Raw genomic sequence first — 20,389 nt, 5'->3', positions numbered from 1 at the left:
TGCGCTCAGAGATCGTCGTCATCTGGGCACTCAGTGTATTACACTAGTATATCATTATAGTAGTCTTTCCAGTGTTCTCTACGACGTTATCATATAAAGAGTTGAGAGATACAGGATGGGCGGTTCTGATGGGATTTTAGTCTGCTCGTGGGGTCCTCTTGACAGTGCCCATCTGCCCCTCAGAGGGCCTCGGGTACAATGTGATGCGTGGGCATTAAGTCCACCCACCCACGCATCCCAAACGAGGTCGGCGCTTTTAGGAAGCGGCCATCCATCCTCCGAGACGTGGGCCGTGGAGGCAGCACCCCGGCTCCACGCCTGACTCGGACCCAGAATCAGGAAATCTGTTTCTTTCCCGGTCTCCGGTGGGAGGTTCAAGCCGTGTTCCAGCCCAAGAAGAGAGACCGGTCCTCAGCCCGCGGGACCGCCCACAGGCGAAGGGGACGAGCAGGAACCGCAGCGAAAAGCTGACTGACTACACCTGCCCGCTTTGCCCGACCCCAAGATGGAAGCTCCGCGGCTTCACTGGGCTCCGGATGTCCCTTTCCCATTGGCTATCTGGGAATTGGTTTTCCAATAATGCGAACGCTGATTGGTCTACCTGGGGCGGTTGCTAAAGGGATTGGTGCAGCCGCCATTGGAGGGCGTCCCGCAAATTTTTCAAACGCTAACGAGGTTCGAGGGAGCGTAGGGAAGGTGGTGAAAGGGGAAGTTTGAGGCGAAGGCGGGACCGAGGAAACGGCGGCCCGCATTGGTTCACAGGGGCCGAGGGGTGGCTCTTGAACTCTTCTTCCTCGTGATTAGCCCAATTCAGGAAAAGAGGGCGGGAACTTAGGAAAAGCGGCAGAAGTGCCTTCTTCGATTGGTCAAAGCTGGCGGGAGGCGGAGCTCCCGCGGCAGCTGATTGGTGGGAGAGTTGGGGGGGCGGGGCTCTGAGCCGGAGGTTTGTTGTGAGGGTCGGTTGTCAAGCAGCGGCCAATCAGGGCAGGGGATGGAGGCAAGTGGGGGTCGCCCGCGGAGCAGAGCCTTGGCCTCGGGAGCCGCAGCTGCAGGTGGAGTGGGCCGGGGGCGAGGAGGCGAGGGGACGGTCGGTGGGCCCCGGACCGGGCCGAGCCAGGCGGGGCCGGGCCGGGCTGCGGCGGAGAGGGCTGCGGGCGCGGGCAGGTTGGAGCCCTTCCCCGCCGGCCGAGAGGAGTGGGAGGACCCGGGAGGCCGAGGGACCAGCCTTCGCCTCGGGAGGGGCGGGACCGGCGTGGAGGCCTGAGGGCAAACCAGGGAGGCCGGAAGCTGAGCTGGGGTCCGCGGGAGGCTGGGGTGAATGGGGACGCTAGAAGCTGGAGAGGGAATGAATGGGGATCCTGGTAGCCGAGGGGAACGCGGAGTAAAGGGGGTCTGGCGAGGCAGGGGCCAGTTAGGGAGCTCAGCAGACAAGGTGTGTGTGAACGGGGGACGCGGGAGGCGGGGAGAAGGAGTGGAGGGCGAGAGGGGCAGGACTGGGCACCCAGGGCGAAGGGGTGGGGAGGAGAGGTTTCCTGGGGAAGAGCTTGGAGGAGGTAGGTCGGAGGCACCTTAAGGTGGCCTTTTAGGGCTGAGGAGTCATACCGGCTCAAGCCCCGGCTGGAGACCTAGTTCCCAGCACCGCCCTTGGGAATTTGGGGGACCGGGATTAGTTCCTTTGCCGCAAACTCGTGTGTGTGTGTGTGTGTGTGTGTGGGGGGGGGGGGGGGTTGGATCCTCAGGGCCCTGTTTGACATTCTCCCCAGAGAAGACTTCAGCACCTGTCCTGGGGTGCCTCTCATGGGCCCCTCAGCTTAGCCTCGACTCCACCCCCTCTCCATAGGTCAGACCAAACAGTGACTCTCAGAAATCTGTCTGACCTACAGACATATGTTCTTCCCCGCCCGGCGGCGGCGGCTGCACCTCAGGCAGCCAGCTCCTCCCCTCATCCCGGCCTCTGGGAGGACCTTCCCCCGTGTTCCAGGTCACCTTGTCTGAGGTGCCCCCTCTCCTGCCTCTCAACCCCAATTTGCAGTGCAGCTCCTGGCTTTGGTGGGTGTCTGTCTTTATCAAGTGGCCTCAGGGATGCAGGGAGCTGCAGTTTGCAAACCAGGGTCCCCCCAAGCTCCCACCGAATGTGTCCTAAAAAGCCATCACCTCTGTTTGCGTTCCAGCCCAGTGTTGAGCTGAGATGGCTCGAGCCTGACATTCCATGACCCAAGATCCGGACGGACGGGCGTGTACAGGCTGCTGCTGTGGATGATTTAAAACTAAGAGTTGGTCCTGGAGAGAGGCATTCCCTCTGCCTGGATGTGTGGGAGCTCCCTGCCAATTTGATTGGTGGATCTGGGGGGGATCCACCCCCACCCCTGGAGGAAAGCAGTCTGTTTTGTGGGTGGAGCTTCAAGTGCCAGACAGCTGGAGGATGGCCACCCCGGTGGTCACCAAGACAGCCTGGAAACTGCGTGAGTGGTTCTCCTGTTTTCTTTCTCGCCCCATGTGTCCTGTTAGCTGTTTGTTGCTGGGGGGAGCTTGAACCCCCAGCTTTGTCTTCTATTCTTGGCACAAGGAGAGACCCCCAGGCCTCGGGGTAAGATCAAGATGCAGATCCTGACCTTGGCACTTAGCTGGGTGACATTGGCCAGGTGACGTAACCCCTCGGAGGCTTCGTTTCCTGTCTGCACGATGAGATAGTCGGGTCTACGTTCTAGAGTTGCTGTGAGATTCAAGTGAGAAAACAAATATAATAAAGTGCTTAGTGCAGGATTTCCAGTTAGGCTGACGGGCAGAATGGGGCGAGATTCCTGAAAGATATTCTTGACATTTTCAGGCATCTCACAAGTCAGGTGTCCACCATCAGCTGAGGGCATCCTGGGGCGGGGGGCCAGGGTGAGAGGGTAGGCAGAGGGACGTGGACAGGGCTCTGCAATGCACCTGAGCGTGTGCACCACCCACTGCCGTCATTACTCCCTATGGCAGTGGCCGGCAAACTCATTAGTCCACAGAGCCAAATATCAACAGGACAACGATTGAAACTTCTTTTGAGAGCCGAAAACCGACTTCTGCGCATGGGCCACGAAGTTTCAATCACACTGTACGTGCGCGCCCGCACGTGGTATTTTGTGGAAGAGCCACACTCAAGGGGCCAAAGAGCCTCATGTGGCTCGCGAGCTGCAGTTTGCCGACCACTGCACTATGGCAGTGCCAAACTCTGATCCGAGGACCTGTTTGTACTCCAATTACTGAGGACCCCAAAGTCCTAGTTTACGGGAGTTCTAGCTATCATTATTTACCACGTCAGCAATACCCAGCCATTTTCAAACAGGAACACGGAGTCAAACACGCCACTGATGATGATGTCATCACATCACGCATCTTCTGGGAAACTAGATTCTTAGGAGCAAACCAAAGTGTAAAAGTCAAATACCATCTTAGTATTATTAGAAAAACAGGTTTGTTCTCTTGCACCCCCTGAAAGGATCTCGAGGGTCCCAAGGTGCCCTGGGTCACATTTGAGGACCGCGGCCCTCCTCGCCGGTGCCTCTGTGGGTCCTGCCCCACCCGTAGTAGCTGGTTGGTAACTCTTGGTGCCCAGACTGGTAACCCCGTGCTATGAGCTGTCCGCGGGCTGTTTTCAGAAGCTGGGGCAAGGCCTTCACTTTTTAACTGTGGGAACTTGGGCGGAGCTCTTTGCTGGGCCTCAGTGTCCTCGTTTGTGAAATGAGAGGTTTGGGTCATTTTCAAGTTGTTCCTCTAAGCCCGAGAGTTCTGGGAGAATCCTGTTACCGGCTCCCAAGGAAGGTGCACTTCGGACAGCGTGGCTCTCTGTGTATTAGGGTTATGTGCCTATCCCTTCAGCAGCTGGTCTTTCCTGAGCATAGAACCAGGCACGAGGGAGGCCGTAGGGCAAACCAGACAAAGGTCCCTGTGAAATGGGGTCCAGAGCCTGAGAGAACGCCAGGCAGGAATCAGACTGCCACACCCCTCCGTCTCTCCTTGAATTCTCAGCTGGGCATGTGCTTTGAATCAGTTAACTGGTGATGGAGGATGGGCTAGGGAGTATTGTAGGCGCCTAAACTGTATGTGCAAGGGCCCTGAGGCAGGCAGCTCAGTGAGTGCAGAGCTCAGAGGAGGCCCCGGGCTGCAGCACAGCGTTGGGGAGAATGTGGTGCCACAGAGGCTGGTGAGGATCCCAGCCCTTCGGGCGCTTTGCTTTATCTGAAAGGCAAGGCCAAGCCATCCAGTGTTCAGGTGGGAGGTATCGTGCTCAGGCGTGTGACAATTTCACGCGCACAGCACTTTAGCTGTCGGAGGCCTCCTAGTTACCCAGGGCGTCGGCATGGTAGGGTTTTCCCTGTCTGAGTGGGGAGACCTGTCTTGTCTACTCCTCCCTCCCGGGAGGAACTCACTCAGGAATGAGCTGGGAGACCTGGGCGGCCTCTTGGTTCCTTGCCTGTGCTTTGTTCCCTTTGGAGCATTGATGCCCCTGGGGTTTTAGTCTGCTGCCCCCACTGCTGCCCCAGCCGTCCAGGCCAGGGGCCCTTGTGGCTGCCCACAGTGATCTTACGTCCCTCTCTGTCTGGTCAGCCCTCACTCCCACCCCCTCACACCCAGACCCCTCAGTCGGCTGCCTCTTGCCCCCCTCCTCACAGCCCACCCTCCTCTGCCCACCCGGGGCCCCAGTGCTCACTGTCTTCGTGGTGCCTAGTCCTTAGCCTGCCTAACACCCAGCAGCTCACAGGCACCTTCTCACTGAATCCTCAGCAACTCAATGAGCCAGGCACTGTTATTAATATTTTTATTAAAAATTATTTTTATTGACTTTAGAGAGGAAGGGGGAGAGAAAGAGAGAGAGAAATATCAATGATGATAGAGAGTCAATGATTGGCTGCCTCCTGCACACCCCCTACTGGGGATGAAACCCGCAACCCGGGCATGTGCCCTGACCGGGAACTGAACTGTGACCTCCTGGTTCATAGGTCAACGTTCTGGTACTGTTATTATTGACCCCACTTACCAGAAGAGGAACCCAGTCCTCAGAGGGGGTGAGTGACTTGCCTAAAGCCACACAGCCTGCAGTATCAGAGCTCAGACCAGAACCTGGGCCATGACTGGAGCTGTGGGTGGAAGCCCCGGTGAGGTCCCCTGGGGACAGCTTGTCTAGAGTTGGCCTGAATGGCTCTTAAAGGGTTTTTCCAAAGAGGGGTTTGGGCGCACAGCGAGTGGCAGCTTGCGAGGTGCTTAGGTGGTACATAGCACAACATTTTTTATCCTAATAATGGTTTCCATTTTTCTTTTTGTGTCATAGAAAAAACATAGTGGACATATCACACTTGTGATTTCGTGAATATTATTGCTTACGAGACAGAACTAATAAAAATAGCACCCAGTTTTAAAAATCCGGCCTAGTACGTCAGTAGCATTACCTGCTGATGTGCAGAAAAGGGGACAATCCGAGGCCTAAGGGTGGGACAGGTGTCGGCGAATGGAGAAAAGTCAGGTCTGTCTCGGGCCCGGGCCTGCTTGTCGGCAGGTGTAGGAGGGCTGTCTGGGCCCACAGGGGCGCCAAAGGGGCAGAGCCCTCGAGACGGGCTTCTGGTGCCAGAGCTGGTGGCCGAGCGGGGCCAGGCCCTCCCCTCCTCCACGTGGCCCATTGCGCCCCCTGACTGTGGCCTCACTGCCTTCCCCTCTGCCCTTTCCTGTGCAGAGGAAATTGTCGCCCACGCCAGCAACGTGTCCTCACTGGTGCTGGGCAAAGGCTCCGGGCGGCTGCTGGCGACAGGAGGGGACGACTGCCGCGTCAACCTGTGGTCCATCAACAAGCCCAACTGCATCATGGTGAGCCTCGCGGCCAGGGGGCAGGAGCGAGGGGCGGGAGGGGACTGTGGGCAGGATGGGGTACGGGTGGGAGAGAGGCACCGTCCTCTGGGTGCCCCTCCCGAGGGTAGGGGACACAGCACAGCATCCATGCCTCCCCTCGCTGTCGGCTCAGGAAGGCCCAGGACGACCGCAGATGGCAGCGCCAGTGGCCCCTCCTTGGGTTGGGGTGTCACCTGGCTGTGGACAGCACGCCAGGGAGCCTGCATGAGAGGCCCATCCGCCCACCCGGCAGCTGTGTGGGGGTGACTGATATATTTCCACCTCGTTCCACTGGAAGGACTCGGGCGCCTGCCTGGAGCGGGCAGAGAGCTGGTTCTTGACTAGACTTCCACTGGTCGCACAGCTACATTCAGGGCTGAAAACTGTTCCAAAACGGGAAGCCATGAAGAGGGAAAAATACAAAAATGGCAGACACATAGTCCCGTTGTCCAGACCACTGCAGTTGGTTATTGGTCTGTGTCCTTGTAGGGGCTGACATACACAGACATGCACATGCACACATGTGAAGACTTGTGCATTTATGTCACATACACACACATGCCAACACACATACATGTGCACACACAGAAATTAATAACAATATATTTCCAGAACGCTCTCACTGTCCTGTGGCCTGGTTTTTAAAAAATACAATATGTAAGCATTTTCCTGTGTCAAAATAATCTCCTTTAATGACATGATTTTTAGTGGCTTTGTGGTGTGCCTTGGAGTGAGCTGGCATTGGCTTGGCCCCGCCCTGTCCCAGCCTGGAGATCACGTGCAGCCTTTTGGCTCTGCTCAGCCACGTGGTGAACACCCTCATCTGCTAACTCTGGGAGCAGATCTGTGATGGTTGCATTAAATCCGAGGGTGTGCACTTTTCACAAAGCTTCCAAACGCTGTTGTCCAACTGCCCTCCAGAAATCCGTTTACGTTCCCACCAGGAGCACGGGGCCTCGCTCTCCCCACACAGCCCCACAGCACGGGGTGCTATCACACTCTTGACTCTTGGCCAAGTCAGGATAAAGGATAAGTAGGACGGGAGGTGGTATTTATTAGTAGAGACTTAATCAGCTCATTGACTTGGAGATTCATCAGCGAACTGAGATCTGACCCTGACCACAGCCAGGGGTCCGGACAGTGGCAGTTGAGTTCAGAACAGAATTGTTTCCCTTTGTTTTGAGAGTTTAAGTGCGCCCTGTCCCTGAATGACAAAGGAACGTACACAGTTTGAGAAAACTCAGCAAAGACTGACCCAAAACGGACATGCAGTGAGCCCAGGCTCTCGTCCTCAGAGAAGACGGGACAGTTTGGGGTCTGGACTTACCTTCTCACACTGTGCAGCCACAGGCCCCCATGGGCCTCAGCCGGGCCATGGCCCCCCGCCCCACACTCTCCACAGACCAGGCCTTGCAGGGCCTCAAACTTGCCAAGTTCTTTCCCACTCAGGTCTGTGCTCTTGCGGCTCCCTCTGCGGGCAGTTCACTGTGATCTGTTTCTGTGCATTTTGGAGTGTGTGACCTCATGTCGTTCAACATCCAGATGATACCCGGTGAACAGTGACACATCTTCCTTCCCGACCCCACCTCCTCCCTGGAGACGGCCTCGCTCCTGGCTCCCGTGTGCCCTTCCATCCTTCCAGAATGACTTCGTACATTCAGGAGCGGATGTTCATGTCTGCTTCCCTCCCTCCCCTTACACCAATGGCTTCACACTCGACACACTGTCTCCACCTCTTTTCACCTGTGCTGGTCATGGAGGTTGGTCTGGGCCATAGGCTGAGGGTTGCCCCATTCCTTTTCATGGCTGAATGAATAGCCGTCCAGTCCAGTGCGTGGGTGACCATGATGACCCAGGGTCTGGTGACGGGCATTTGTGTTGTTTCTGGTCTTTTGTCCAAGAGATTCGCTGCAGTGAGTGACCTTGGGTGTGTTGTTGCACATGTGTCTGCGTGTGCGGGAATGGGCATTTCTCAATGTGGGTGGATGTGCCCAGTTGCCCTCCGTGGAGTGTGTACCCAGGGGTACTCCTGCCGGTGACATTTGGGAGTTGGACCAGCTGCTTGTAACTGTCTGGCCTTAGGGTAGTTCCCCTGAGGAGCGGTTTCCCTACTGTCCCCAACCCGCAGGGGAAGGGTCTCAGCAAGCACTGATGGTGTCACTACTGTGCCTTGGGGTGGCCACTGCTGGGCGGGAGTGACGGACACCACGGATTTCAGACCTGGCCTCTCCAGCAGCTGGCAACGCCGGCACTTTCCTCCTCTCCCTCCTGGGCTCAGCTGGCCCAGCTCCCCCGCTCTGAGTTGGGGGAAGACTCCATATTTTCAGCAAAGTCACTCCCAAGATGCAGGTTCTGAGAGCCCTTTCCTGGGAGCGTGGCTGGGTCCTTCAGTGGGGGCAGCGCCCGGGGACACGGGCATTTTGGAGGGGAGAAAGGGTCCCATTGAGAGCCCGCCTCCCTTCTGCCGTGGTTCCCCTCCTGAGGGGCGTGGGCCAGCAGAGCGTGACATGGAGCAGAGCCCAGGTGGGCCGCAGTTTGGACTCAGACTAAAGGGTCAGCTGCCCCCTCCCCCCAAGGGGCCCAGGGCCATTCTGCAGGTGGCGTCTGTCAGGAGCACGGGGGCAGTGGCAGGGTTGGAGTGGGACGGGTCTGGCCCACGGTTAGCCCTGGGAGCTGAGGCCGGAGAAGCGGCTGCTCAGCCGTCGTCGCTTGGGCCACTTCTCGCTGACACTTCCTGGGGACCCATAATTTGGGGCAGCACCTGGGGGTCTGTCCACGAAGTGCACTGAAGCTGCCGCCCTCTCTCCACAGAGCCTGACGGGTCACACGTCCCCAGTGGAGAGTGTCCGCCTCAACACGCCCGAGGAGCTCATCGTGGCCGGCTCCCAGTCGGGCTCCATCCGCGTCTGGGACCTGGAAGCTGCCAAAAGTAGGTGTCTGCGCTCCCTGCACCCTGCTGTCTCAGGCTCCTGCCCCGTCGCTTCCTCCGGGAAGCCCGTCCTGACTAGGTGGGGTGCTTCCGTCCTGGGACACTGGCCAGAGTGGTGACCCCACCCGCCCCCATCTCTGAATGCTGGCACCAAGGAGGCGCCCGGTAAATGTCCGAGTGGACAACTGTGTGGATGGGCGGGTGGGTCTGTTTGGGGATTCAGAGCCTGGAAGGACATCAGGGGCCACCAGGGGCCACACAGGAGTGAGGTGGCTGTGTGGGGCACACTGGGGAGCGGGTGGCCCACCGGGGCGGCCCCCACTCAGCCGCCTGCAGGATGGGGCTGGGGTGGCCAGCCCTTCTGTTTCCTGCCGCTCTGTTGGTTTCAGTCTAGTTCTCGCCTTTGTAGGGGTCAGAGCGTAAGAAGGCGGATACGCGCCGTTGTACAAATACTCGCACTGAAAGAGGAACCCTTTCCCACGCCTTCCCCTTCTCAGAGGCCTCGGCCTCTGCCCTCTAACCTGGTGTTTTGCTCATTCCCTCCATCTTTCTAAACAACACGGTTCCACTGCCATTGCTTTCTAAAAGCATTGCATATGGCAGCACAGAGCACTGTGCAGGCCAACCTGAGAGGCCCAAGCAGAGCCCGTGGCCACGGTTGGCTGCCCGCCGCTAGCCTGGACTTGCAGCGTGCCGGGTGGGGGCCGCCGCCGAAGGGGAGAGGAAACGGGCGTGGGGTTGCCAAGGCTGCTTTCCCAGAATTGACCCCCCGCCCCCATGCCTGGCTGAGACGTACAGGTCTCTGGGCTCCTGAGTGCGTGCTCTGCCTCTGCTGTAGGCGGTGGCTGCCAGCCACACACACTCAGGGCCAGGGTCATTCTGCCAAGGGCGGCGGGCTTCTGTGGGCCTCGCGGGGCTGCTTGCCCCCCTGGTGTGGGCTGCATGCCCAGCGTCTCGGCACGCTCCCGCTGCCTGGCCGCACGCAGGACCCCGGCGTCTGTGCTGGGGCATCGCTGGACCCAAGGGGCCAGGGTGGAACCAGCAGAGAAAGCAGAAAGCTCGGCGGAAGGCAGTTCTCCACCTGGGAAGCCTCTGCCTGGACCGAATCCCAGCGGACGGCACCAGCCACTCACCGTGCGCTGGGGCAGGGGCAAAGGGAAGACAGGGCGCTGTGCGTCCTCAGACAGCCATTTCGCGTGCACGGGCAACGTGAGAGTTCCTCAAGGTGGGCGAGGCGTGGAAGCTGAAGACCTCAGTCTGGGATTCCTGGGCGTGGGGTCCCCGCAGTGGCCGCTCTCGGGCTTGTTACAAACATGGCCCAGACCCCACTCCCAGCGAACATGGCTCAGGTGGGGCAGCCCGGATCGGCTTTCAGTGAGCTGCCAGGTGACTGAGCAGAGCCAGGCGGTAGGCCCCCTTATTTGCCAGATGGGCACACTGGGCCCAGGGAGGCCACTGAGCCCCGTGAGGGCCCTCTGGCTGGGAGTGGGGAGCCGGGACTCCCCACCCCAGTGCTCTCCACTGCCACCTGGTGGCTCGGTTTGAGGAGTTTATCCGAAGACCGAGAGGCTTGCCCTCAGCAGCCACGGCAGGAAGAGCTGAGAGCTTGGGCCCACCTCCCCCTGCCCATCGCGCCGCGCCGTGCGGCGGTGACAGGCTACGGAAGGGGTTCACGACGGTTGCTTTGAAGGCAGCCCGTCACTGGAGGGTTTAGGGAAGGATGAGCAGCTCCTTGGCTGGGAGGTTCCCTCATGGGGTACACACCCCAGAGGCCCTCCCCTCTGCAGCTCCTGTGACCCAGGCCTTTCCTCCTGGGCCAGAAGAGCAAGGGCAGAAGTCACGCCCGAAGAATGTGGGCCTGCCTGCTTTCCATGGCACAGCCAGAGGGCGAGGCTGGGTCAGCCGGGATCCCGCTTCCTGAAGCCGGCCCACGCAGGGCGGGGCGCGCCACAGCCTCTCGGGGCGGGGCGGGATTTTGGAAACCTTGCTGTGGGATGCAGGGCCCATGGGCTGAAGCAGGAGCCAGCAGTCCGCCCCCTCCAGGCCCTGGACTGGGCAGCGCGTGCCCGAGGCCGCCTTGACCAGAAACACGGTGCTGAGCCCCGTGGCATGTGGCCACCTCCTTGAAGAGAGCTCGCTCCCTCCCCGCGCCCGTGTCACCTTGGCTCACACCGCAGCGAGGCTGGGCTCTGTGCCTGTCGGCCCCAGCACTCACGGCGGCTCGGTTTCGTGTAGACAGTAGAATATAAATCTTTTAAAAAGCGAGCCACAGGAGGCCAGAACGAGGAGGCAGATTTGATTCGGACCAGAGACAAACACGGTTTGCCTGCGGGCTGAGCTGGGCTAGGAGCCGCCTGCAGAACTTTGGGAGGTGGGAGTCGTGGTTTCCTGGGGGCAGCAGCAGACTTGCCCCCCATCCCTGAGGTCTGAGGCCCAGCATGTCCCCCCGTGTCCTCAGTCCTCACAGCCACCTCCCTCCAGGGCCACACCTGGCGCACCCTCCACTCGCTCTGCCTGGGGGGGGCGTGCTTTGCCCACCACTGCCCTTTGCCTGCCATCCCCGCCCCCTTTGCTCTCAAACACACTGGGACAGCCTAGAGCAGAAGCTGGGGCTGCGATGCATTTTCCGGAGGTTCAGGCAAATCAGAAATGGCCGTCATCGCTCAGGAGGAAAAGAGGGAAATTAGTTGTCAGGGTGGTAGGACCCTGGTTGATTTTCGCCCCAATTTTTAAAGTCGTGTTATTCTTCAGTTGGTATTAAAGCTGCACACAAACAGCATCCTTTCTGTGCTAGCCATCGTGTCTGCCTCTCTTCTCTCGTTAGTTCTTCGCACGCTCGTGGGACACAAAGCCAACATCTGCAGCCTGGATTTCCACCCCTACGGCGAGTTTGTGGCCTCGGGTTCCCAGGACACGAACATCAAGGTGAGATGCCACTCTCGGCCCTGGGTCTCCCGCTGGCTGGCAGTGGGCCAGCATGTCCTGCCTGAGTGGGGGGCGTTCTCAGCTCTTTGTGGGGCGTCTTCTCTGTGCGACAACATTCACACCCTCCCAGAGAAGGGAGATGGGACATTTCTGCTTGGAATTCCCAGCTTTATTTATTTTTTTAAAAATATATGATTGATTTTTTTGATTTCAGAGAGGAAGGGAGAGAGAGAGAGAGAGAGAGAAACAACGATGAGAATCATTGATCACCTGCCTCCTGCATGCCCCCTACTTGGGATTAAGCACACAACCCAGGCATGTGCCCCAACTGGGAATGGAACCATGATCTCCTGGTTCATAGGTCAACGCTCAATCAGAGTCACACCGGCCAAGCGGAATTCCCAGCTTTAGTGAGCAGTTTCCAGACTTCTGTCATTTTGGGGTATAATGACTTGGAGGCACCCAGATCCCTTCTCTGCTCACAGCCACACCCTGGCCTCCGGTCCAGGCGTTAGGCGCCCCAGCACAGGCCCAGCCTGGTTGTGCCTGTCCTGACTGCCCCTCTGCTCCTCTCCCCGCAGCTCTGGGACATCAGGAGGAAAGGCTGCGTCTTCCGGTACAGGGTAAGGAAGGCCCCTCTGTGGTCATTCCACAGCTCCGTGCAGGCATGGAGCATGGTGGTGCCCACACGGCAGGGGCTGGAGGTATTGCTGTCCAACATGGGTGAGAGCGTGAGAAACGTGAATCTGGAGCAGAGCAGGGTGCTGGGCGTGGCCCACCTGGACCCCCAGCTCTCCACGAATCCCCCAAAACCAGGGGAGGGGTTGCTTGTGCATAGAAGTTTGGAAGCACTAAGTTTAACATAGAATTATTCTTAAGAGATTTTTATTTTTTTATATTTTATTCTTAGAGGTTTTTAGACCCTTTGACATGAAGAGGGGGCATTTAACTCTAAAAAGAGGCATAAGACTCTGACCATGCATCTTGATTTCCTGGAGCCTCTGCAGGCCTGGGAGTCCATGGTCCCCCTGGGAAGTGCCCCTCTGTGGCGTCTCCTACACGTCTTCCCCCTTTGCCCGCATCTCAGGATGCACTGCTTGTCGAAGGCCGGGGTGGCGTGGGGCGGTGGGGAGGGAAGGCCCTGGGCCAGACCCCGAGGGTGAGCCCGGTGCTCTGTCCTTCCCAGGGGCACAGCCAGGCCGTGCGGTGTCTCCGGTTCAGCCCCGACGGGAAGTGGTTGGCGTCGGCTGCAGATGACCACACGGTGAAGGTAGCTCCCGGCCTGACCCGGGCCAGGGCCGGGGCCTGGCGTCTGCTGGTCACACTCAGGCTGGTCCCCGCCTCCCTCCTTGGGGTTGCTGTCCCAGGCTGTGCAGATGGGAAGGTGGTGTGCGGACAGAGCTTGGGCTGGACCGGAGGGAGAGCGGGTGGTCCTGACTCCACCCGCCCTCCCAGCTCTGGGATCTGACTGCCGGCAAGATGATGTCCGAGTTCCCTGGCCACACGGGGCCCGTCAACGTGGTGGAGTTTCACCCCAACGAGTACCTCCTGGCTTCCGGCAGCTCTGACAGGTGAGGAGGAGAAGCGGGGCCCTCCTGTGACCGCCGCTCCTCACATCTCTGCGGAGTGTGTCTGTCTGTCCCCATCTGTCTCTCTGTCCCTGATGAGACTGTAGGCTGGGTAACTGCCAGCCCAAGATGGGACTTTGGGTCCCGGCCTGTGTCCTGGGCCTTCAAGGGCATGTCCAGATCCAAGGCCCATGTTGGCCTCCCAACCGTGTCCCCTCCCCCTGCCTGGCCCCAGGCATTGCTCCTAATGGCCCTGAGGGGTGGGGTGTATGTGTAGGGGAGAGAAGGCCTGTGTGGAGCCAGGGCTCTGGCTGCCTTTGCAGGACCATCCGCTTCTGGGACCTGGAGAAATTCCAGGTGGTGAGCTGCATCGAAGGGGAGCCGGGGCCTGTCAGGTACGCAGGCCGCTGGGCGCGGGCAGCCTTCCCGGGGAGGAGGTGTGGATGGGGTGGCCTTTCCCTCTGCTTCTGCTCCCTCCTGTCCCGGGCTCCCCGCAGCCTCCCCGCGTTTCCGGGGACCCATGGCCCACTCCCGCCTGCCCAGGAGCATCCTCTTCAACCCCGACGGCTGCTGCCTGTACAGCGGCTGCCAGGACTCGTTGCGCGTCTACGGCTGGGAGCCCGAGCGCTGCTTTGACGTGGTCCTCGTCAGCTGGGGCAAGGTGGCCGACCTGGCCGTCTGCAACAACCAGCTGGTGAGACCGCTGCCCGCACCCACCCTCCCACTGCCCGCTGCCCCCACTCCGGCCCTGGGGATCCTGCCCGCCCATCCCCTAGCCGCTGCTCTGCCACTTCCTGCAGATAGGCGTGGCCTTCTCCCAGAGCAACGTCTCCTCTTACGTGGTGGACCTGACCCGGGTCACCAGGACAGGCACGGTGGCCCAGGACCCCGTGCAGGACAGCCGGCTCCTGACGCAGCAGCCGCCCCTCCCCACCGCCCCACTTCGGCGCATCTACGAGCGGCCCAGCACAACCTGCAGCAAGCCTCAGAGGTGGGCTCGGGGCTCAGGAAGCGGGTCTGACCCTGGGAAAGTTTTGGGGGGCCCAGCCTGGCCTCACTGGCCCGTCCTCCTTTTGCTGCCCGCAGGGTAAAGCAGAACTCGGAGAGCGAGCGCCGCAGCCCCAGCAGCGAGGACGACCGGGACGAGCGGGAGTCTCGTGCGGAGATCCAGAACGCGGAGGACTACAACGAGATCTTCCAGCCCAAGAACAGCATCAGTGAGGCCTGGCTCCCACCCGTGAACCCAGCACCCCGCCTGTAAAATGGTGCAGCTCCCTTAGTTGCTAACCCCCACACACCCGGCCAGCTCTGTCCCCAGGAACTCTAGGCCCCGGCAGAGCCCTGGCAGCCACTCAGTGCCCTGCCCACCGCAGGGGCGAGTGGGTGGGAAGGGGCGGGACTGAGGGGGTGTGGGCCAGGACAGGGTTGCAGGTGTGCAGCTGCATGCCTGGAAACCACCTTCCACCCCCCGCGTCCTGACAGGGCCCTGGGTCCCAGGCTGCCCAGCTCTAGGGACTCAGGAACCCCGGGCAGCTGACACGATTCCCCAACCCGTCTCCCCTCTACAGGTCGGACTCCGCCTCGAAGAAGCGAGCCCTTCCCAGCACCCCCAGAGGATGGTGAGTCAGGGTGGGGCAGAGCTGGCCTCCCAGCTCCTCAGTCTCTCCCCTGAGCCCCTGCCCTCCCCTCTGGCACAGATTCAGCCTCTGCCGCTTGCTCAGGCGCACCTACTGTGTGCCAAGCCCCAGGCTAGTCCCTGGCGGTGGAGCGTGAACAGGGTAGGCAGGTGCTCCTCTCAAGCCCACAGACAAGCCCACAGGTGAGTCCAGCAATGGGACACGTGCTGTGGAGGAACAGGCGGGGCCCGCTGTAGAGGGGGCCTTGGGCTCTTCAGCCCCTCACCACCGGCGCCCCCGGCACACATTCTAGTGAGCGGGCAGATTGCCCTCCCTGGAGCTCCCTGGTCCCATCGACCCACAGGGCTAGACGCCTGCTTTCTGCCAGGCCTGGGATTGGGTAGGTAGAAAGTGGGGGACAGCCCAGCCCCTGCCCTTAGGCCTCCCTAGGACCCACGCTGCTGACGTCTTCCCTCCCAGCTGCCCGCTGCCCCCGGCCCTGTCCCCCAGTTACAGATGCCGTCCAGAGTCCCACCCGAGCCCTGCCTTCTTCCTGACCCAGGAATCTTTTCCTTTTGCCTCCAGACGTGGCCACAGCCAAGGAGGCAGCAAAGCCCAGCCCAGCCATGGACACGCAGTTCCCGGTGCCAAACGTATGTCTGGGTGGAGGGCGTGAGACTCAGAGGGGCTGGAGCCCTGAGCCAGGGTGAGGGGCCTCCCATCTGGGGGGCAGAGAGGGAGCCTTCAGGCCGGCTGCCCGCTGAGCCTCGGACCCCTCCAGCCCGAGGTCCCACCCTGGCCCCAGGTCGTCACTTCCACCCCCGCGCCCAAGGCTGAGCCTGCCATCATCCCCGCCACCCGGAACGAGCCCATCGGGCTGAAGGCCTCCGACTTCCTGCCTGTGAGTGGGGGCCCAGCCCAAGAGTGGGTGGAGGCCCGTGGGCGAGGGCAGAGCTTCGCTGCCAGCATCGGGCCTGTCCCACAGGCTGTGAAGATCCCCCAGCAGACAGAGCTGGTCGACGAGGATGCCATGTCGCAAATCCGCAAAGGCCACGACACCATGTGCGTGGTGCTCACCAGCCGCCACAAGAACTTGGACACCGTGAGGGCCGTGTGGACCACGGGCGACATCAAGGCAAGCGCCTGCCCGGGCTTAGGGCAGAACCGAGAAGAGGGCCGCGGGAATGGCCGGTGGGGGGGCAGCCCGTCACCACCCCGTGGTCGACTCCATTTCTCCCATCCTCATCACAAGTGCCGTTTACTGCACTCCTACCCGTGGGCCTGGCCTCGCCGAGCATCTCGGTGGCTTTATTACTACCCCACAACGAGGCCCATCGCCACACACACCCGGCAGGGGCCCTCCCCCACTCCTCCGTGACGGGCGCTCTGTTTGCACAGACGTCGGTGGACTCGGCCGTAGCCATCAATGACCTGTCGGTGGTGGTGGACCTCCTTAACATCGTCAACCAGAAAGCGTAAGTGCCGCAGGGGGTGAGTGGGCGGAGCGGGCGGGGCTGGGTGCTGAGGGCACCTGTCCCGGCCTCTCCCCAGCTCCCTGTGGAAGCTGGACCTGTGCACCACGGTCCTGCCGCAGATCGAGAAGCTCCTGCAGAGCAAGTATGAGAGGTACGCAGAGAAGCCCGCCGCCTCCCCGCAGGGAGGGGCCGAGAGGCGTGGGCAGGTCCCCAGGTGCTGCCCCCATAAGTTCCAGAGGCCGCTCACCCTCTGCCCCTCTGTCTCTGTCCTTGCTGTTCATCGTCTGTGGCTGCTCCATCCGCCTGCCTCTGCAGCTACGTCCAGACAGGCTGCACCTCCCTGAAGCTGATCCTACAGCGCTTCCTGCCCCTCATCACCGACATCCTGGCAGCCCCGCCCTCTGTGGGTGTCGACATCAGCCGGGAGGAGAGGTGAGGTGAGGGGCCAGGCAGTGTGCCTGTGTTGGGGCAGGGGTGCCAGCCAGGTGAGGGCACACAGCCCATTGTTGATGGCCCTGCTGCTTATGCAGGTCACTGTGCCTGGGACCAAGACCCCAACTCAGGGTGGAGGGGGGGAGCCAAAGCTTGGGTTCCTCCATAGCCTGGTTCTGCCCTGAGCCCTGGTGTCCCCTGCACGGCCTGGGAGCGGGCGGGAGTGGTTAGTGCTGCCCCTCCGCCCCAGGCTGCACAAGTGCCGGCTCTGCTATAAGCAGCTCAAGAGCATCAGCGGCCTCGTCAGGAGCAAGTCGGGCCTGAGCGGCCGCCACGGCAGTGCCTTCCGGGAGCTGCACCTGCTCATGGCCAGTTTGGACTGAGGACCCCAATGGGTGGGGGCACCGGGCAGCCCTTGGGGCCTGGCCTCAACCCCCACTCCTGTTACCTGTGCACCCACCGGCCCATGAGCCTCTGCCCTGTGGCCATCCCGGAGGCGGCGGCGCTGGCCCACTGGCCACCTCCACAGCCCTGAACTCTCAGACAACTTCTGTCCAGCTATGGCTGCCCAGCTTGCCCAATTCTTGCTTCTTGGGGCAGCCAACCAAGCCCTGGGCTGCTGCTGTAATTTATAAGACAAATTTTATTAAATTTGTAACTATTCCCTGGTTTTCTTGCCCGAAGGGGCATCTCGCCGCGGCTCTCCCAGGTGCAGGATTGCAGGCAGAGGCCTGCAACAGGCTGTGTGGCCAGCAGGGGGCAGCAGAATGTCAGGCCAACAGCAAAGGGCCGATTCAGGCTTATTCCAGGGGAGGTACAGGCTGGGAGACAGGTGAGAGGTGGGCCCCATCACCCCCCCCTGTCTCAGCCACACTCCCAGCTGTCCTGTGGATGCCTCCAAGCCAACAGCTGCAGGATGCCAGGACCCCACCTCACAGACACGGCCACCACTGTGCTGCCCCAGAGCCCAGCCTGCTCCCCCGTCCCCGGAGGCCTTCAGAGACAGGGCTGGACCAGCGTCCCCCATCCTCCCCTGAGGGCTCTGAACTCACCTCACTCCCTGCAGCACCCTCAGTGCTAGTGGCCAGGATAAGCGACCCGACCCAGTGGGTTCAGCCCCAGTTGGAGGGAGGACCCCACTGAGCACAGGCTCCCTCAAGGCTGGGACCAAATTTAGGTCCACAACCCCCATGGCGGGGGGCGGGGGGGGGGGGGCGGATCCTATATAAGCCCTAGGGGAGGGTGGCGCTCACTTACTTGGACAAGGCCAGGGCCCAGCCGTGGTTGTGCTGAGCCGAGGAGCCTTCATGTCCCACCTGTAAGACGGAGGTGACGACACTGTTGATGGGTCAGTGACAAGGGGAGGGGGCACCGGCTGTACCCACCGTGGATGCTCAGGCCGCGCGATCCTGAGGGCAGGTCTGGGGCTGTGGCTGACGCCCTGCTCCGGGGGCTCACAAGACCGTTCTTCAGACCACACGTGTGCAAAAAGGCTTTTATTTTAATATTAAAAATGGCTAAGCTTCCCAAAGTTCCTCCATAGGCTTTCAGAGGAGCAAATGGTCAGGAGGCCAGTGAGCAAGGAGAGAGCCTGGTGCCAGGCGGATGGGGGAGCAGCAGCGTCCCCGCCCCCTGGCCTCCTGCCAGCCATAAAGACCCGGCCGGTGGGCCCGGCAGGCGGCCGCGCTCTGTACACAACGAACACCATACCCACGCCCGGGGCGGGCCCTGTGCCTCCCGGGGCCCCTCAGCCACCCCCGCAGAGGGCGCCCTGCAGGCTGGGAGAGGCGGGCCAGCCCGGGCGAGGGCCACCTCCCAACACTGCTGCCCTCCCCACGACGGACCACTCTCGGGGGGTCTGGGCCTGCCGCCCTGCCCTTCCAGCCCACGGCGCTGGCACCCAGAGCACAGCCCAGAGACACCGCTGCCTTCGGAACGTGTTTCTCATCTCGGGAGACACGAGAGGCTCCCAGCTGCGGCGGGAGCAGGCCCGGGAGGCCTCGGGACCCAGACCCTGACACGGCAGGGCGGACACGTCCATCACACAGGCAGCGGCCTGGACTTCCCTGCAGGGGGGAGGGGACTTGTTAGCCTCCGGTTAAGAGCTGGAGGGAGCCAGGCAGAAGCACACAGACAGACAGCAGGCAGCAGGACAGCCCCAGCCCTGAGCAGCAGGCTCCCGGCACAGCCCACCACCCAAGGCGAGGTCCGGTGCGGGCAGCCCTGGACCGCCGGCCACACTCACCCGGAGACGGCAGCCCAGCCTCAGGCTGAAATCAAAGCAACAGGCGTCTCACTGGCGGGCTGGCCTCGGGCCAGGACCCCAGGACCTGCCGCCCGTGTGTGTACCCCAAGCACGGCTGGGCCTTTCTGCGAGTGGGGCAAGTTGGGGGCTGGGGGGCTGGATCCCAGTCCCTGGCCAGGCTCGCTCCTCATCTAGGACGTGGGGTGAGCCCTGCCCTTTCCACCGCGGAGCTGAGGCTCAGGGCTGGTGACGCAGCCCTGCTGTGACGGGCGTATTGCAGGAGCCCAGCCAGGGACACTCATGTCCTGGGCCCCAGTCACCAGCCCATGAGGAGCCCTTGGGGGGGGGGGGGCGGGTTCTTCGGTTTCCCTCTGTGAAACGGACACAGCACCATCTGGCCCGGCTAAAGCCCAGGGCCAGGGAAGGTTGTGAAACAGGCTCTGGACACGTTTTAGAAACTTCTAAAAAGACAATTTTTAAAAAGCCCGTCGGGTAAGGGCAGTCCCGTGGCGGTGACTGGCCTGTCGGGGTGACTCTCCGCCCGCCCGCCCGCCCCCGAAATGCTCACCCGAGGGCTGCAGCCTCCTCCGGATGGAGCCCGGGCGGCTGGAGGTCCCAGAGCCGGGGGCCGAATGGGCTCGAGCTGAGGCGGGTGGCGTCTGGCAGGCCGGCTCCCACTGTGGGCAGGGGGGCAGGTGAGTGGGGTCGTGCTCCCTGCACCCCTCCACCACGCTCCCCTCCCAGCCTCCTGACACTGCTTCCTCGCCTGCAAAATGGCTGCCACGACGGGCCCAGCTCGTTACTGTGAGTGAAAGGAGGTAACGCGGAAGGACGTGAACTAGTCACTGCTGAGCACCTGTGCGCCCCCCGGCGCCCGCCCACCCCGCCGGCTGATGACCCACGGGCACCTCGAAGGCCAAGAACTACTTTTGCTCCTGGGTTTGGGTTCAAGTTTTGGCTCCAGCCCCTCTGGCATCTCGCCCCCCCCAACCCCTCCCCTGCCCCAGGCTGTCACCCCTGACCCAGTGCCCCAGCAGGCCTGGGCCACCCCCTACCTCCAGATGTTCTTGGCTGGACCAGGACCCCAGCTCTGCCCTGCGGGACCCGGGGCCCAGCTCCACAGAGCGCACCCGCTCAGCAAACTTGAGGGAGTAGAGGGTCTCGCTGCTGTTCTTCTCCACGGGGGACACCTAGGGGACAAGCGGGCTCACTCCCCACCCAGGCCAGCGGCCCCCACAGAACGAGGGTGCTCACGGCCAGGGGACTCCGGCCCAAAGGAAGGACCTCGGGAGGCGCACGGGGTGTGTGGCCCTGTCGGGGTGCAGGTCACCGACTTTGGAGCG

At 61.5% G+C, this 20,389-nt stretch overlaps 2 protein-coding genes across 7 annotated transcripts in view; one reads left to right on the top strand and one right to left on the bottom strand.

Moving 5' to 3' along the window:
* The first annotated feature begins 954 nt into the window (after positions 1 to 954).
* On the top strand, positions 955 to 17,464 carry KATNB1 (katanin regulatory subunit B1). Of its 3 annotated transcripts, none has more exons than XM_028126914.2 (20): positions 955 to 1,052; positions 2,172 to 2,462; positions 5,705 to 5,835; positions 8,668 to 8,785; positions 11,610 to 11,710; positions 12,292 to 12,333; positions 12,897 to 12,980; positions 13,166 to 13,281; positions 13,602 to 13,673; positions 13,822 to 13,972; positions 14,079 to 14,269; positions 14,365 to 14,495; positions 14,847 to 14,897; positions 15,480 to 15,547; positions 15,700 to 15,795; positions 15,880 to 16,029; positions 16,293 to 16,369; positions 16,446 to 16,520; positions 16,685 to 16,801; positions 17,052 to 17,464. In XM_028126914.2, the coding sequence occupies exons 2-20, from the start codon at positions 2,423 to 2,425 to the stop codon at positions 17,182 to 17,184; spliced, it is 1,944 nt and encodes a 647-aa protein (XP_027982715.2). In that variant the 5' UTR covers positions 955 to 1,052; positions 2,172 to 2,422; the 3' UTR covers positions 17,185 to 17,464. The 3 variants fall into 3 exon arrangements, with proteins under 3 accessions (XP_027982715.2, XP_008150513.2, XP_054566875.1); XM_008152291.3 differs by having other exon boundaries at positions 15,676 to 15,795; XM_054710900.1 differs by having other exon boundaries at positions 15,676 to 15,795; positions 16,685 to 16,806; positions 17,052 to 17,112.
* An 825-nt stretch (positions 17,465 to 18,289) lies between these two features.
* The window catches only part of KIFC3 (kinesin family member C3), a 36,124-nt gene continuing 34,024 nt past the window's right edge, over positions 18,290 to 20,389 (bottom strand). The window contains exons 20-23 of one of the 4 annotated variants that reach the window (XM_054710676.1): positions 20,102 to 20,236; positions 19,615 to 19,723; positions 19,047 to 19,171; positions 18,290 to 18,867 (exon numbers count right to left, since the gene is read on the bottom strand). In XM_054710676.1, the coding sequence (XP_054566651.1) occupies positions 19,095 to 19,171; positions 19,615 to 19,723; positions 20,102 to 20,236 (321 nt within the window). In that variant the 3' untranslated portion in view covers positions 18,290 to 18,867; positions 19,047 to 19,094. Of the gene's footprint in view, positions 18,868 to 19,046; positions 19,172 to 19,614; positions 19,724 to 20,101; positions 20,237 to 20,389 lie in introns of those variants that run through there. The other 3 variants (XM_054710674.1, XM_054710673.1, XM_054710675.1) reach the window with 3 other exon arrangements.

Source organism: Eptesicus fuscus, chromosome 21 (assembly GCF_027574615.1).
Source record: "Eptesicus fuscus isolate TK198812 chromosome 21, DD_ASM_mEF_20220401, whole genome shotgun sequence".
NCBI classification, from domain to species: Eukaryota; Metazoa; Chordata; class Mammalia; order Chiroptera; family Vespertilionidae; genus Eptesicus; species Eptesicus fuscus.
The sequence above is the reverse complement of the archived record's forward strand: the minus strand, read 5'-3'. Positions and strand labels throughout refer to the sequence as shown.